Source organism: Diabrotica virgifera, chromosome 3, assembly GCF_917563875.1.
Source record: "Diabrotica virgifera virgifera chromosome 3, PGI_DIABVI_V3a".
In the NCBI taxonomy this organism is placed as follows: Eukaryota; Metazoa; Arthropoda; class Insecta; order Coleoptera; family Chrysomelidae; genus Diabrotica; species Diabrotica virgifera.
Window position 1 is genome coordinate 225,310,841 of NC_065445.1, and position 16,397 is coordinate 225,327,237.

Here is a 16,397-nt window from a genome sequence, read left to right on the forward strand (position 1 = left end):
TATTAACTTAAGACAGGTATATTTACACATCATAATCATAACATTAGTATAAATAAACTAGTAACTCAATAACTGTTAATTAATAATTAAACATTGTAACCACTTAAAATTTTATCATTAATAGAAACAACTAAATATTTTTCAATATTTTCGGTCTTAAAACTATGTCTTCGATCACTTAAAATTAATTTGTACATTGAAAACGAACGTTCGACATCGACAGATGTAATTGGAGCATATTTCAGAGCGGATAATAAATCTGGCATAATTTGTAATTCCTCGGAAAATGTCCCATTTAAAACTTTAGCAACATTAGGTAAAAACGAAAAACCTTAATGCTTGTTGAAAACATATTTCATTTTTTTTTTAAATTAATTGACCGTTACTTTCATGTGCCGATTTAATTTTCGTCTTTAAATTATGTACTAATTTTACTGACTCACATAAATTAATCTCTTGTTTTTCTAATAAGGTAATTGTGGTAACGATTAATTTATAATTGTCATTGATATAAGCGAGTTCCTGTTTCAATTTGGGATTTTTTAATATTTTTTTTGCTTCTCGAATGGCTTCGGAAATATCATCATCAAATTCTGACATAACTAATTCTATTTCATTGCAGCGTTCAAAGTAAAAAAAAACTGCTTCGAGCCAGGTTCCCCACCTTGTAATTACTGGTTTAGGTGGCAAAGGGACACCGGGAAGTCTTTCTTTATATATTTGCACCCTAAACGGAGCCTTTACAAAAACTTTTTTCATAAAATTTATAAAATTATTTACCAACGGAAACAGATTTCTTATTTCTTCAGCAATTCTATTTACCCCGTGGGCTACACAAGTGCAATGAATGAAATTAGGATAAAAAATATTTAAATTAACAGCAGCTTTTAACATATATGCCGCAGCATCTGAAAGCATTAAAACTATTTTATTCACTGGTATAGGGTTGGGTAAAAAGAGGTTTGTTAAACTATCTTGTATAAATCGACTTATTGTTAAATTGTTTGTTTTTTCCAATTCTTTAACGGCAACTAAATAAGGTTTTCTCGCAAAGTTTTCGTTCAAAATTCCAATCATTAAATTAGCTATACACCTGCCGCATACATCTGTCGTTTCATCCACGATAATATACAAAAAATTGCCCTCTAACTCCTGCTTAATTTTTGAAATACATTCCACATAACATTTTTCCACAGTATGTTTTCTCAATGTACTCTCGTCCGGTAAGGATTTATTAAGATATTTTTCGAAAAAGCATTTAAAACTAGGGTTATTAACTTTATATAGAGGAATGTTGGATGCAATCATCATCTGGCATAAATCAAATTTAAATGCGTCTTTCTCCTTTTTTTTTTGAACTGCTTAAACTATCCCGCAGAGATATTTGGGCTAACTTAGAGGAATTTAATTTTTCCAAATTACGTGTATGAAGTGGGGTTTCACAATGCTGATCAATAAAGTAATTTTTTCTACTTGAAATCTGAGAAATTAAAAAAAATAATTAGAATTCTAAAACCGTTTTAGAATTTAGTTATGTTGTGGGACGAGAAAAAAAGAGAAAAAATAAAACTTACCGATTTGCCGCATGGTTTACAAAATGCTCCATCTCCTTCTAGAGAAAGTTCCGAATAAGGTGCAATCCATAGCCTTAATTTAGATGTCATCTTTTCACACAAATGTCTAAAACGTTTTAAAACGTGTTCTTTGCTTTTCGGTATACGCAACAAAACTAAACTAGGATATAGCAATTTGTGACTAAACTCTGATACAGTACAACTGATAATAAACTAATAAAGCTTAGGGATTTCCAAATAGTTAACCCTCAAGTCTCGATCAGGTACATTTTCCTAGAAATCTGTTATATAAACAAACCATTGATATTTTATTATTGACCCAAAATTTTATTATAGAATGGTTTAGTAATAGAATAATATCATGGGTAGTACCATGAAATTTAAAAAAAGGCACAAATAGGCGGAATTTACGAAAAAAGGCAAAAAGTGCAAAAAACAATTATAATAGGCAAAATGGGCAAAAAAAGGCATTTTGCCTATAATCCGAGCTTTAGTAATGAGGCCAAAGCTTCGCTCAAGACGTAGCAAAATCCAAATGTACAAAACCATAATACGACCAGCAGTGAAGTCAAGTCAGTGAAGAAAGAAATCAATAAACTCTTAGTATGGAAAAGCAAAACCCTGCGAGTTATATTATGGTTCTTGCAGGAACAATGTGAGAAATGAATGGAGGAGCAGATACAACAATGAATTAGAGGCTCTCTTCGGACAGGGAAACATCGCGAGATACATAAAAGCCAATAGACTTGATGGGCAAGATGGACAGGCTACGTGGTACGGAGTGATGACGACAGACTGATTAACAATGTGTTTTGGGAAAGACCAGACTGTAGAAGAACGGCAGGACGGCCTGATGGCCTGAAGATGGAAGTGAGACCATGGGAAATAGTAGCGCAGGACCGGAAGAAATGGAAGATAATAGTAAACGCGGAAAAGACAACGAAGAGTTGTAAAAGCCAATGATGATAAAGATTTTGCAATTACTAGGATTCTAAAAAAATGGTTTTTTATCTTATGCTTCACTTGCTGATGTTTTTAAAGTTCTACCCTTTTTCAAAATAAATAAACCCTAAACATGATTATCTAGTTTGTCTAATTTTATAATTTATTTTATAAAGAGTATTTAGCATTTACCTAATCCGTCATATTGACAAAGTAGCAAACAAAAAGCTATTAACAACCTATATACCTACTAATAGTCCATGTGGTGAGACCGCTCCCGTCTGAAAAAAACTTCTGATTCGGTTTCTTTGCGAAATCCTATTCAAAAATGGCTGCTTTAAACAAATTTTAAGGGTGCTGGGCGGAATTCTTGGGCAGAAATTGTTTAAACAATTTTTTTAAACAAATACAAAACATCATATTTTTTTTGCTCTGGAACATATATTTGTAGATTTTTTGGATCAATCTAAACAAGAAAGGTATCTTTTAATTTTTCTCAGAAATTGATAGTTTTGGAGTTATAGGCGATTTAAAATCTGAAAAATGCGAAAATACGCATTTTCGAGGCTTAAAAACTCATATTTAAATTAGTATTTTTGAGGTTGCCAGATACTTAAATTGAAGACCGAACATTCAGCTTCAAGATTCTGAAGAGTGATCGCGTCTAACTTTAATTTATACCGTTGTTTTTTAATTGTTAATATACGTGTTTATCCGATTTTTTTGCCGGTGCGGCGCGCTCCATTTCAAAAATCTCCTATTTTCCTCCGAAATATATTTTTCTAGGTTCTTTGTGATATTCTAAATAAAATAAGTTTTCTGCCATTTTTTTCAAAAGTTAATAGTTTTTAAGTTATAATAAGCGATTTAAAATCCGAAAAATTACAAAAAACGCATTTTTGGATTTTAAATCGCTTATAACTTTAAAACTATTAACTTTTGAGAAAAATGTCAGAAAACCCATTTTATTTAAAATGTCCCAAAGAATCTAGAAAAAATATTTTTCGGAGGAAAATAGGAGATTTTTGAAATGGAGCGTGCCGCACCTGCAAAAAAATCGGATAAACCCGCATACTTACCAATTAAAAAACAACGGTATAAATTAAAGTTAGACGCGATCACTCTTCAGACTCTTGAAGCTGAATATTTATTCTTCAATTTAAGTATTTGAAAACCTCGAAAATGCGTATTTTCGCATTTTTCAGATTTTAAATCGCCTATAACTCAAAAACTATCAATTTCTGAGAAAATTTATAAGATACCTTTCTTGTTCAGAATGACCCACAAAACTCAAAAATAGATGTTCCGCAGCAAAAAACTTGATCTTTTGTATTTGTTAAAAAAAAATTGTTTAAACAATTTCTGCCCAAAAATTCCGCCCGGCACCCTTCAGATTTGTTTAAAGGGGACATTTTTCAATAGGAATCCACAAAGAAACCGAATCAGCAATTTTTCCAGACGGGAGTGGTCTCACCACATGGACTATAACAGTTGTAATAAGTTTGATGTTATTAGCGTTATAAATATCGTTCAAAATTGTTTAGAAAAAATTGGTAAAAAGATTAGTTGTTTGAATAATTGTTGTTGGTAGCGTTTATCAGCGATATTAAAAATATATTTTTTGGATTTTTGTTCTCAAATAAATGGTCTCGTCGATGGCAGACATCGTTTAAATTATTTCCCTATTTTCTTAACTAGAAAATGAGTAAGGAGAACAGCCAAATAATTTATTTAACTTCATAAGATAAGTAACTTCATCACTTATACGTATTAAAACTAGTTAAAAATATTATAAAATGGGATTAGTAGCTAATAAAATAGGAAGTGTGTAAAACCTGTTACAACTCTAGTGACAGAAGTAGCAATTTTAGGTCATATTTATTTGAAACAAGACAAGTAGCTCAATAACCTGAATTGATAACGTACTAGTGTACGCAGGGTACCTACTAATACATTATAAATTTCATCCCAAAAATACATTTGGCACAAGAAATAAAAAATGAAGATGATCCAGATAAATAACTACAGTTTTGTGAGATTATAACCGAGAAAATTAGACGACACTTTACTTAAAAACTTAAAAAAGATGATTTTTTTTCTAAAACACGACGATGTAGTCCTGCAATATAGCACAAAAGTAAGACGATACCATAATGAACGATTTTCTAAGCAATGGATTAGACGAATAGTTTTAAGTTTGGTTTACACCCTGAAAGATAACAAACATATTATTTGTACATAGTAATATTTAATTTTTGTTAGTAATTAAATGCTTCAGTAGTATCTACTTATTATTCAGTCATAGAAAGACGAGGAAACGTCTGTTTTTGACACATGATTGTGAAATATATTGTATCAAACTGTGCCCTTTCATTAAAGTAAAATAAAAAGTTCTATGCTATAGACGATACTGGTTTGAGAATTTTTTTTTTTTTTTTTTTGAAACGTTTATTCAGCAATCTGTTAGTTATAAAAATTCTAACAATAAGCGTCTTTGGGGTTTGAAATAAAAAAGAATTGACGTTAGAGAGGTCAGTCCAATGACTGGACCTCTAGTATGGAACAAACATGACATTCCGATAATATGCTACATACAAACATACATTTTACATTTACAAACAATACATATATCTAAAATATAAACACAATTACGGTGAGGTATAAAACTTATTTATAAATAAGGTCCAGTGGATTTTTACGTTTTAGTCTGTGAGTTTGTTGACTATTATCAAGCAAGTTTATTGCCAGGGCATTTGGATGGCTTTCTAGGCGTTTTATGTACCGAACACTGCACTGAACTATCACTTCACTGATCGTAGGTACTTCTAGATCACAATAAATGTCTTTGTTTGACACGAACCATGGGGCGTCTGTTATAGAGCGTAACACTTTGGATTGCAATCTTTCCATTATGGATATGTTGGATAAATTTTGAGAATATACCTAGCTCAATACTCTTTTATCAATTATTTGTAATATTTTTTAATTTTTCATTTTCTTTCGTAGGATCTTCAAGGATATGATGACCTTAGGGAAATGATAACCGAGCTCATCAAGGATCTCAAACAACAACATAACGAGCTCTTCGAATCGTGGAGCTCGGAAATTATGGGTTATATAAAAAACAACGCATTGAGTCTAAGAGAATCGGATCCCGTTGTCGAGTTTTCTAAAGAGAAACTTATGCACGTCAATTACTCACCACGATTGGTCATTCTAATATCTGAAGTTAGACAACTGAAAGCCATGGGATATCACGTGCCAAATGCTATTGAAGATACCAGTGAACATGCTAAGAAGTTTATGAAATTTGCAAGAATACTGGAACAGGTAATACGTTTAACATATTTTAAAGTTGGTGTTATATAGTTGAGTAATGGACTCAGCCACTCTGCCTGTGGGACCCGAACCTGTGATTGGGGTACCCTTAAATACTGGTCGTGGTAATCTCAAGGAAATTCTTCTGCGGAGGTTCCAGGACTTCTGGCCCAGTTGTGGAGATTTCAGCCAGGCTAGGTTACACATAGTAGGGGTCTGGGAGCATACAAAAATCTTACAACCCGACTTTTTCTTCTAGATCTTAGAAGATACTCCCTGGTGGTCAATATACTCACTGACCACTGTAGACTCCGGCGGCACCTTCATCTGCTTGCATTGAAGGATTACCCATGGTGCCGTCTAAGTGATGAGGAGTTGAGGAGTGAGGAAGAATATGAGTCTCCTCAGATGTCCTCTAGAAGTGCGTGGAATTGGCCTATCAAAGGTGACAGATCCTGGGATATGTCTTTATGCAGCCGAGCCAGGTGAGAAAGTTTACACTGAAGAGACTTCTGGCTTTCTCTGAGGCCATAAAGTTGCTGACAGATTAGACGTTCGGGGAGGCATCGGCAGGATAAGCTCAGAAGCCCCTGCTGATTCAGACAGGTATGGGAACCCAGTGCAACCCGGGCTACAGAAACGTCAAAAACCAGGTTCTTATTGACCTGATCCGTAGGAATGGGGTAATAAAATGGACCCGCCATAGGAGGTCTAAGTACCTAAAGGGCTCGTAAGTGGGCCCTGCCCCGATGTACCATATTATTATCATACATATCATGGTTGAGTAACAAATACTTTACTTTATTATTAGATGGCTTTTATTAATTTTCTTAGTTGAAAATGGACTTTTTTTAAATTAAATGATTGTTTATTTCCATAAAATACCTCAACAACATATTTAATATCTATAAATAAAAAAAGGAAATATACAAATAAAATAATACCAGTCAAAGTTGTAATTAATAAAAAAGTGCTTAATGGAATGTGTATGCGTGTGTAAGTGTTTGTGTGGATGCCCCCAAACTTGAACTAGGTGACAATGAAAAAAGAGCTTTTTGTTTGATTAATAAGGGACAACACTTAAAAATATTTCAACAAGTAGGTAACTGGGGTGAAAGTAATAACAACAAGAGGCGATTTAAATACACGTGTGGATGAGGATCTAGGATCGAGCTGAGTCCGCGAATCTTTACCCTTGCGTCTTCATTTAAAGAATACGAAATAAGTCGATGATAAGTCGGAAATTGAAATTTACTAAACGCAACAGCAAGTCACTTACTGTCACTTGCTATTCCGTGTAGTAAATTTCAATTTCCGACTTATCATCCACTTATTTCGAATGCTTTAAATGATGACGCACGGTTAAAGATTCGCGGACTCAACTGTATCTAAAGGAGAATGTAAAGTGATATACAGGGTGTAACGAAAATACACGTCATAAATTTAATCACATATTCTGGGACCAAAAATAGTTCGATTGAACCTAATTTACCTTAGTACAAATGTGCACATAAAAAAAAGTTACAGCCCTTTGAAGTTACAAAATGAAAATCGATTTTTTCCAATATATCGAAAACTATTAGAGATTTTTTATTAAAAATAAACATGTGGCATTTTTATGGCAGTAGTATCTTAAGAAAAAATTATAGTGAAATTTGGACACCCCTTAAAAATTGTATGGGGGTTTTGTTCCTTTAAACCACCCGAAACATTTGTGAACGTTCCAATTTAATTATTATTGTGGTACCATTAATTAAACACAATAATTTAAAACCTTTTTTGCCTCTTTTTCGAAAAGTTAGTTTTTATCGAGATATTTTGACCATTTGTCAAATCCACCACATATTTGTATGTACATGGTTAAGTACGATTATGGAGACTTGGTAATAATATGAAAATCTATTTATGGTTTACATTATTAGGTATATTTTGAACCATATTAAAAAGAAGCCACATCTCGATAAAAGGTGCCTTATCGAAAAAATACAAAAAAGGCAAAAAAATTTTAAAAACACTGTGTTTAATTAATGGTACCGCAGTAATAGTTTAATTGGAACGCACACTAACATTTGGTGGGTAAAAAGGCACAAAACCCAATAAATTTTTTATGCAAACATATTAAAAAAGTAACCGCATCTCGATAAAAGCTGCCTTATCTAAAAAGTACTAAGAGGCAAAAAGGTTCTTCATAGAGCTGTAACTTTTTTTTATGTGCATATTTGTACTAAGGTAAATTAGGTTCATTCGAACTCTCTTTGGTCCCAGAATATGTACTTTAATTTATTACGTGTATTTTTGTTACACCCTGTATATGAGGGTGTTAAACCTAAAGTGGTGTAAGTCATATTTTTTAGATGATGTAGACTGTATTATAATTTTGATATAGGTCTCATAAAAGGAAAAGTGGTGTAAGTTTTTACTGTAGTACTTACTGTATTACTGTATTACACCACTTTTCCTGACGATAAGAGGTCTATATATCAGAATTATAAAGTGGAACATGTAACGGGACACTATCAAAAGAAAAAGCCAAAAGAAAAAGCACGCACATAAGAGCCAAAAGGAAAATTACATACACAGAGGTGTATAAAATCTTACATGTGGTGACTTTCCAATAACTGACATGGGTCAAACTGGTAGTACCTTTAACAAACGTAGAGCAGAACACAAACGGCTTTATCCTTCAAACCTTCAAGAAACACCTACATACATAATAAACAGATAAATTCAACAATATTACAAAATTAGTAAATTGTGGAATCAATAATTACAGAATATATTATTTAGTTCACAATAAAACACTGAAAAACGTTTGTTTTCTATACTTCCACAAAATTTATTACAACTATGTTATTACTACAGTTGTTTCGGCAAAGTGCCTTTCTCAAGTGATATATTTTACAATGTGTTTGCCTTTTTAAGTCTTTAACTGAAGAGGTTGAGGAGTGGGGATCTGTTTGTCTCAACTTACATCGGTCAAACTGGCAGAACTTTTGACAAATGGATAGCAGAACACAAAAGGGCTTTCAACAATAGAAAAACAGACACTTCTACATTCGCACTTCACCTTCTAGATCATAATCATTCTTTCAATGAAGAGTTTAAAATTCTACATATTCAAAATAAAGGCCTTAAGCTATCACTTTTAGAATCAATGGAAATTAATAAATTGAAAAATACAGATATAATTCTGAATGACCAACTCGAGACAAACAGCTCCCCACTCCTCAACCTCTTCATTTAAAGACTTAAAAAGGCAAACACATTGTAAAATATATCACTTTGAGAAAGGCACTTTGCCGAAACAGCTGTAGTAATAACGTAGTTGTAATAAATTTTGTGAAAGTATAGAAAACAAACGTTTTTAAGTGTTTTATTGTGAGATAAAATGAAATTCCATCAAGTAACGGTCGAATCCATCAATTATCATTTAGTTATCTAAAGTTAATATTTATTTAAATATTTCTTTAATTTATTGTAGATTGCCAATTTTCACAATACAATTGGAGATCGTATGATTCCGTCCCAGAAACCAATGATGCTTGCTAGTGCCATGGAGTTATCAAAGCTTGTGCAAGAGCAAGAAGTGGTTTCCTGGGGACAGGAAAGATCAGTTGAAAAGTATGTGGAAACGCTAAAAACGGCAGTTGAAAGACTCTCAAAGGAAAACAACTTACTGACTATGTATCATCACCAAATTTTGGAGAAGGTAAAAATACTTTAACTTTAACTTACTTACTTAATCCAGAAATCGTCTACCTCTCGGTGTGAGTTATTACGGAGTTAGGTTCTCCGTCGTTTTCTTCCACATTTCTTCCTTTTCCTTCTATCCATGGCCAATGCTTTTGTTTCCCCCCATTTTATTCTTCTATTGTCGGCCGCTTCCCTCACTTCTTCTGTCCACGTCTTTCTTGGTCTTCCTCTCTTATTTCGTCCCATATCTCTCGCTTCATATATCTGTCTTACTATTTTTTCTTCTCCTCTTCTCAGTACATGTCCGAGCCATCTAAGTTGTCCATGTTCGATTGTTGTTGTAACTGGGTGTATTTTCAGATTTTCTCTAAAGGTTTGATTTCTTATTTTATCTTTCCTTGTTTTTCCTTCTATTGTTCTCAAAAATCACATTTCTGTGCTTATTAGTCTATTCTTTTGCCTTTTTGTTAATGCCAAAGATTCACAGACATAGGTTAGAGTGGGTTTCACAATCTTTTTTACTATTTGCGTTTTTTATATTCTTAGGTATTTTTTCTTTTTTAAAAAGTTACTCTTAATAATATTGTACAGCTTACCAGTCTTTGCAATTCTTTCATTTATCTCATCTTCTAATTTTCCATCCCGGCTTATGATTACCCCCAAATACTTATATCTGTCTACCTGTTCAAGTTGCTTTCCGTCTACTTCTATATTATGTTTACCATTTTGTCTTCCAATTTATCATTATTTTTGATTTTTCTCTGTTTATTTTCATATTTCTGATTTTTAGCTCTTCATACACTATGTTTATATTTTCTTGTAATTGTTTTTCGGACTCCCCAATGATCACTAGGTCGTCTGCGTAGCATAGTTCTGTTATTTGTATCATTCTCGACTTCCAATATCCTACATTACATTTTCTCCATTTGTGTTTGCATTATTTTATTACGTCATCTAGTACTAGGTTAAAGAGCCGTGGGCTCAGGACACAACCCTGTTTTAATCCAATGTTACTGTCGAACATTTTTGATTTTTCATTTCTTGTCCTTACATAGCTTTTTGTTTTTTCGTATAGACTCTGAATGCATCTCATTAGATCTTGTTCAATTTTTCTCTTCTCTAGTGTTTTCCAAATATCTTCTCTTTTCATTCTGTCGAAAGCTTTTTCCATATCTATGAAACATGCATATATTTCTTTTTCTGTTTTAAGAGTTTTTTCTGCTCTTTGTCTCATTATGAAAATCTGATCTTCCGTCCCTCTTTCTTTTCTGAAACCACTCTGGCTCTCCTCAAAGGTGTTTTCTAGTTTTTCTCGTAGCCTGTTTTCTAGTATACTGTCATAAAGTTTTCCTACTGTGCTTCCAAAGGTTATTCCTCTATAGTTTGAGCATTCTTTTCTATCTTCTTTTTTATACGATGGTGTTATAATGTCTATCTGCCAGTCTAGTGGTAATTTCTTTTCTTTCTTAGCTTGGTTCATGATGTTTAATAATTCTTGTTGTCTTTCTTCATTCATGTATTTGACCATTTCTGCAGTTATATCGTCATGTCCTGGTGCTTTTCCCAGCTTGATTTTGTTAATTGCATTTGTTATTTTTTTTTTGTGTTATATTTCATATCTGTTTTTGTTGCTCTTGTGGGGTGTGTTGATTTTTGTTTTGTTCTATCTTATTTCCTTCTACTTGTTCCACTTCCAACCTCTCCATAATCTTATTCTCTTCTGTAAGTATGTTTCCATTCTTATCCTTCACGTTTTTCAATGTATTTGGTTTTGGTTTTCTCATGCTCTTAAGTGTGTTAAAGAACAATTTCTGGTTTTCACCGAATCTTTCTGTTAATTTATTTCCAAATTCTACCCATGTTCTGTCTTTGTTACTTTTAACCATCTGTTTAACTCCTGTTCTTTTCTCTTTGTACTTGTCATAGCTTTCTTGCTTTCTATCTGTTAAGTATTTTTTCCACAGTTGTTTCTTTTCTTGTACTATTTTTTCTAAGTCTTTTGTCCACCATGCTGTGCGTTTTTTGGGGTTATTACTTATTCTTGTTACTCCACAACTCTCTTTTGCAGCTACTAATAGACTATGTTTATAATCCTTCCATATTTCTTCTATATTTTGGTACTCATTTGTGGTATCTCTTTTTAACTTCTATTTCTTTCAGTTTATAGCTTCTGATTTTTTAACTATTTATAATGGGAAATAAGCCACAATATTATTAAAAATGATTTTATTAACGTTTCGACGCCCAAATCGGGTGCCGTTTTCAAAATACAAAATACTACTAACATGTATTTTGTATTTTGACAACGACACCCGATTTGGACGTCGAAACGTTAATAAAAATCATTTTTTAATAATATTGTGGCTTATTTCCCATTATAAATAGTTAAAATTGTAAAAATGCCACAAGAAAATAGCTTCAGAACAACATTCTGATTTTTTCTTTTATTATTTTTCTCTTTTTGTCATTTTGTATGTCTTTTATTATTCTAAAGCTCATTTTGACTAGATAATAGTCACTTCCAATATCTGCGCTCCTTTTTACCTTAAACTTTTTGACTGCTTTTCATATCTCGGAGTTAATTAGGAAATAATCAATGATTGATCTCTCGCCTCTACTCTTCTTTTCCCTTGTGTATTTGTGGACAAGTGTTAACTTTAACATTAGCTAGATATTTTCTGATTGAACTATTTTAGATTAATGGTCTGAAGGAAATTGATCTTATTAAAGACTACAGCAAGTGGAAAGAGATAGCCAAACAGATAAGACACATTACAAATCAAGTCGAAGAAAAAGGTTTTAGAAATGTACAAAGTTGGAAGAAGGAGCTCGATAAGCAACTATGTCACGTATTAGAAAAACAATATTTGGAAAGTTTAGATACTCTTCATATTTACCTACCAGAAATTCATGCTGACTTGATTTATAGAAACTCGGTTTTGGAGTATTTTCCAAGCGAAGAAAATTTAAGAAAGACCTACGATCAACAGTTAAAGCGGTTTTTGGATATTCCCAAAAATTTTCGAACGATATCCGAAGAACCAAAAAATGAATTGTTCGAAGGAATCGCAAAAAGGTATGAAAAATTTTAAAATCTCTCTAACTTAATGTTTATTGTTATGTTAAGAACTTTTCATCGTTACTTTTTATCTCTACAACTGACCATTCTAAAGTTTTATACCTATTTGAGTACCAGGCAGTTCCCCCATTTTGTACCGTGTCTTCTTCATGCTTCTATGTCACGAATCATCATGTTCCCTATGCCTCTCCTGCTCAGATATTTACATGAAAATATACGTTAGGCCTCTATTTTTATCCTGTCCCTTTTAAAAATAATTTATTGTACAATTAATTGTAATATCACATACTTTTTTAAAATGTCTTCTTCTTCATGTGCCGTGCTCGATTATCCAGCGTTGGCTATTAAACTGGCTATAGCAATTTTTTTGACGGCAGCTCGGAAAAGGGATGCATAAGAATCTGTTAAACCATTCTCTCAGGTTTCCCTGACGTGCTTTTTCGACCCGGTCCACTTCTTCCGTCTACTTTGCCTTGTATAATTAAATGGATGATATTACGTTTCTCTGGGTGGCGTATAAAATTGCCAAAATATTCAGGTTTACGATTTTTAACTGTTTTGACGACTTCCGTAACCTTTTCCATCCGATATAAAAACAACTTCATTACGAATTCTATCCACCCAAATTATTCGTAGTATTCTCCAAATACACCCAGATTGGCTTCCAGATTCTTGAGAAGTGTATCCGTTAAATTCCAACCTTCGACACCATACAGAAGATAAGAAAACATATAATATCTCATTAATTTAATTTTTAGACTTAAAGTAATATTGTTTCCACATATGTAACAGTTTCTTCATCTAAAAGAATTAAGCTCTGACCTTCTCTATACGGGTTCTAATTTTTACCTATGTCCCAGTTATCATTTAGGTAGATTACACCAGGGTAGGTGATACTGTTAGTCCTTTTCAGTTATTCACCATAAGCTATTACCATTTCCAGTTGTGGCCTTTTACTAGGGATGGCGGTTTTTGACAAAACACCGGTTTTCGGTTATAACGATTTTTTTTGAGCCACTCTCTCAAGCTACTTCTTAAGATAATTCTTAATAGAATCAAGCAGAAATGTGAAGAGACAATGGGAAACAAACAATTCGGTTTCAGAGAAGGATTGGGAACAAGGGAAGCTTTGTTCTCAATGTTAACATTACTTCAACGATCATGGGAAGTACAGAAACCAATTTACGTCTGCTTTATAGATTTTGAGAAGGCGTTTGATAGAGTTCAACATGATAGGTTGTTTCAATATCTAGAAATGATTGGAATAGATGATAAAGATCTGAGACTTTTACAACATCTATATTGGAATCAAGAAGCTTCTATTCTGGTAGACGGCAAAGAAACAGACAAAATTTGCATTCAAAGAGGTGTCAGACAGGGTTGTGTGTTGTCCCCAACTTTGTTTAACGTATACTCAGAAATAATTTTTAATGAAGCCTTGGAAGGACAATGTGGAGTTCGAATCGGGGGTGAAACTATTAACAACATCAGATATGCAGACGACACCGCGATCATGGCTGAAAACATCGAAAATCTTCAATTCCTTATAGATCGAGTCACTAGAGAATGCTCCAATAACGGACTTAACATAAATGCAACAAAGAAAAAGTTACTTGTGGTTAGTAAACAAGACGTCGGCCCTATGCAACTAATTGTCAGTGATGAATCAATAACAAAAGTTAACCATTTTAAATACCTAGGATGTTGGATAAACGAGACACCAAATCAGGATGAAGAAATTAAAACTCGTATAGAAATTGCAAGAGGAGCATTTATGAAACTTAGATCTATTCTGAGCAACTCTCAGCTGAACTTACAACTAAGAATCAAGTTCCTAAAATGTTATGTGTATCCTGTATTACTATATGGATGTGAAACCTGGATCATGAAGGTTAACATGATGAACAAATTAGAAGCCTTTGAGATGTGGTCATATCGTAGAATGCTCAGAATATCTTGGGTTCAACGAATTTCTAACAGAGAAGTCTTAAACAGAGTAGGTCAAGGCGAAGGTGACTTAATGAAGATGATAAAAAAGAGAAAACTTGAATATCTGGGGCATATAATGAGAGGTAGCAGATACAGGATGCTGCAGTTAATACTCAATGGAAAGATCGACGGAAAAAGAGGAATTGGTCGAAAGAAATATTCATGGCTCCGAAACCTTCGTTAATGGACTGGCTTATCAGCAGATCAATTGTTACATGCCGCACAAGATCGAGAACGATATCGGCAAATTGTTATGGAAGCTACCCACGCCTAAAAATTTGGGCACGGTACTTAAAGAAGAAGAAGGTTTTTTTTGCTTACGGTTTAACCTGGCGGCTATAACCGGCCAAAAAATACCAGTTTTTGGAAAAACCGGTTTTCGGTTTTTTTAATCCAATAGGATACAAAGTTACATTTACAATACACTTTAGTTTGCGATACTCCATTCGACTCGATATCAATATGATCCAAATTAGTACTATCGAAAGAACATGTATTACTTTTAACAGGTTTGTATATTTGTGGAGTAGGTACATTTTAACTCATTTAATACTTCCTGTATGAGTGTATCGTTTTCAAAACGTAGCGAAATTCTTGGAGATTCGTATTCGTAATCAGTAATTCGATATTCATATTCAGAGCATTATTTTTGGTAATCGGAAAAAGTCATTCACCCACTTTCAATGTCAAGAGTTAAGTGAGAAAAATAGATGTTTGCGTCTAATTCAACCAGATCATTTCTTATGTAAATATTATAATAAAACTTAATAATTGTTTCTGGTTGATGTGAGATTGCACTTTCAGCTTGCTTCTGTATTTTATAAAATAAAATAAAATATGAATTATGGTTTTGTTTGGAATAATTACTTGAGAATAATAATTATGATTGGGATCCGAAATAATACCTAACCTAATCCTAATCACCGTAAAACCCTAATAACCCGTTTTTACTTTAAAAAGAAAAAACCGGTTATAACCGGGACAAAAAAACAACCGGTAAAACCGGTTGTTACGAAGTAAAAAACCGGTTTTAGGTTTAAACCGGTAGGTTTGTCCCATCCCTACCTTTTACTGATATCCATCACCTTTGTCTTGGCGGTGTTGAGCTTGAATTTATATTCGTTCCACATTGTGGTATTCCTACTAATCAGATGTTGAAGTTTTTCGTAATTGCTTGGAATTAACGCCGTGTCATGCGCGTATCTCAAATTATTAATATTGACGCCATTCATTGATAACACGTTGAACAATATTCACTGCTTTATTGAAAACGAACTCTGAATAGATGTTAAATATTAGAGGAAACAAAATGCGCCCTGCCTTACTCCTCTTCGTATTTGAAGCTCTTTAGTAGTATCCCGGCCAATCCTGATGTTTGGACGTTGATGCCAGTAAGGGTTGTTAGATAATAATTCGTACATACCTAAGTCTTTATCGGCAATATCTACCTCTACCTGCTGAAGAATGTCAGTATGTTTTACTCACTCATAATCCTTTTCAAAGTCAATAAAACCTATTAGACAAGTACCAAATTTCTTATTAATTTTATGCCATATCGTAAGAAGTAATCATCAACATGGTTCCATATTTTCTTGCATTCTATATTATCCCATTCTTGATACAAGCCAACTAATTTTTGATTTGTATCATTCATCGGACGAACTGTCGATTTTTCTAGCACGGACTCGAACATGCATTCCCTTAAACTGAATCTTCTAACATAGACTCCATGCTATCATAATTTTTTATATATAGTTAAAATTATCATGTAATTTTAAGGCTGTTACAATTAAAAATATTAA

General features: G+C 33.1%; 1 protein-coding gene across 1 annotated transcript in view; it reads left to right on the plus strand.

Annotated features, from left to right (window-relative positions):
• Positions 1 to 16,397, plus strand: part of LOC114331236 (cytoplasmic dynein 2 heavy chain 1) — a 410,099-nt gene that overhangs the window by 78,775 nt on the left and 314,927 nt on the right. The window contains exons 11-13 of the mRNA XM_050645881.1: positions 5,523 to 5,846; positions 9,316 to 9,543; positions 12,224 to 12,603. Of these exons, the coding sequence (XP_050501838.1) occupies positions 5,523 to 5,846; positions 9,316 to 9,543; positions 12,224 to 12,603 (932 nt within the window). The remainder of the gene's footprint in view (positions 1 to 5,522; positions 5,847 to 9,315; positions 9,544 to 12,223; positions 12,604 to 16,397) is intronic.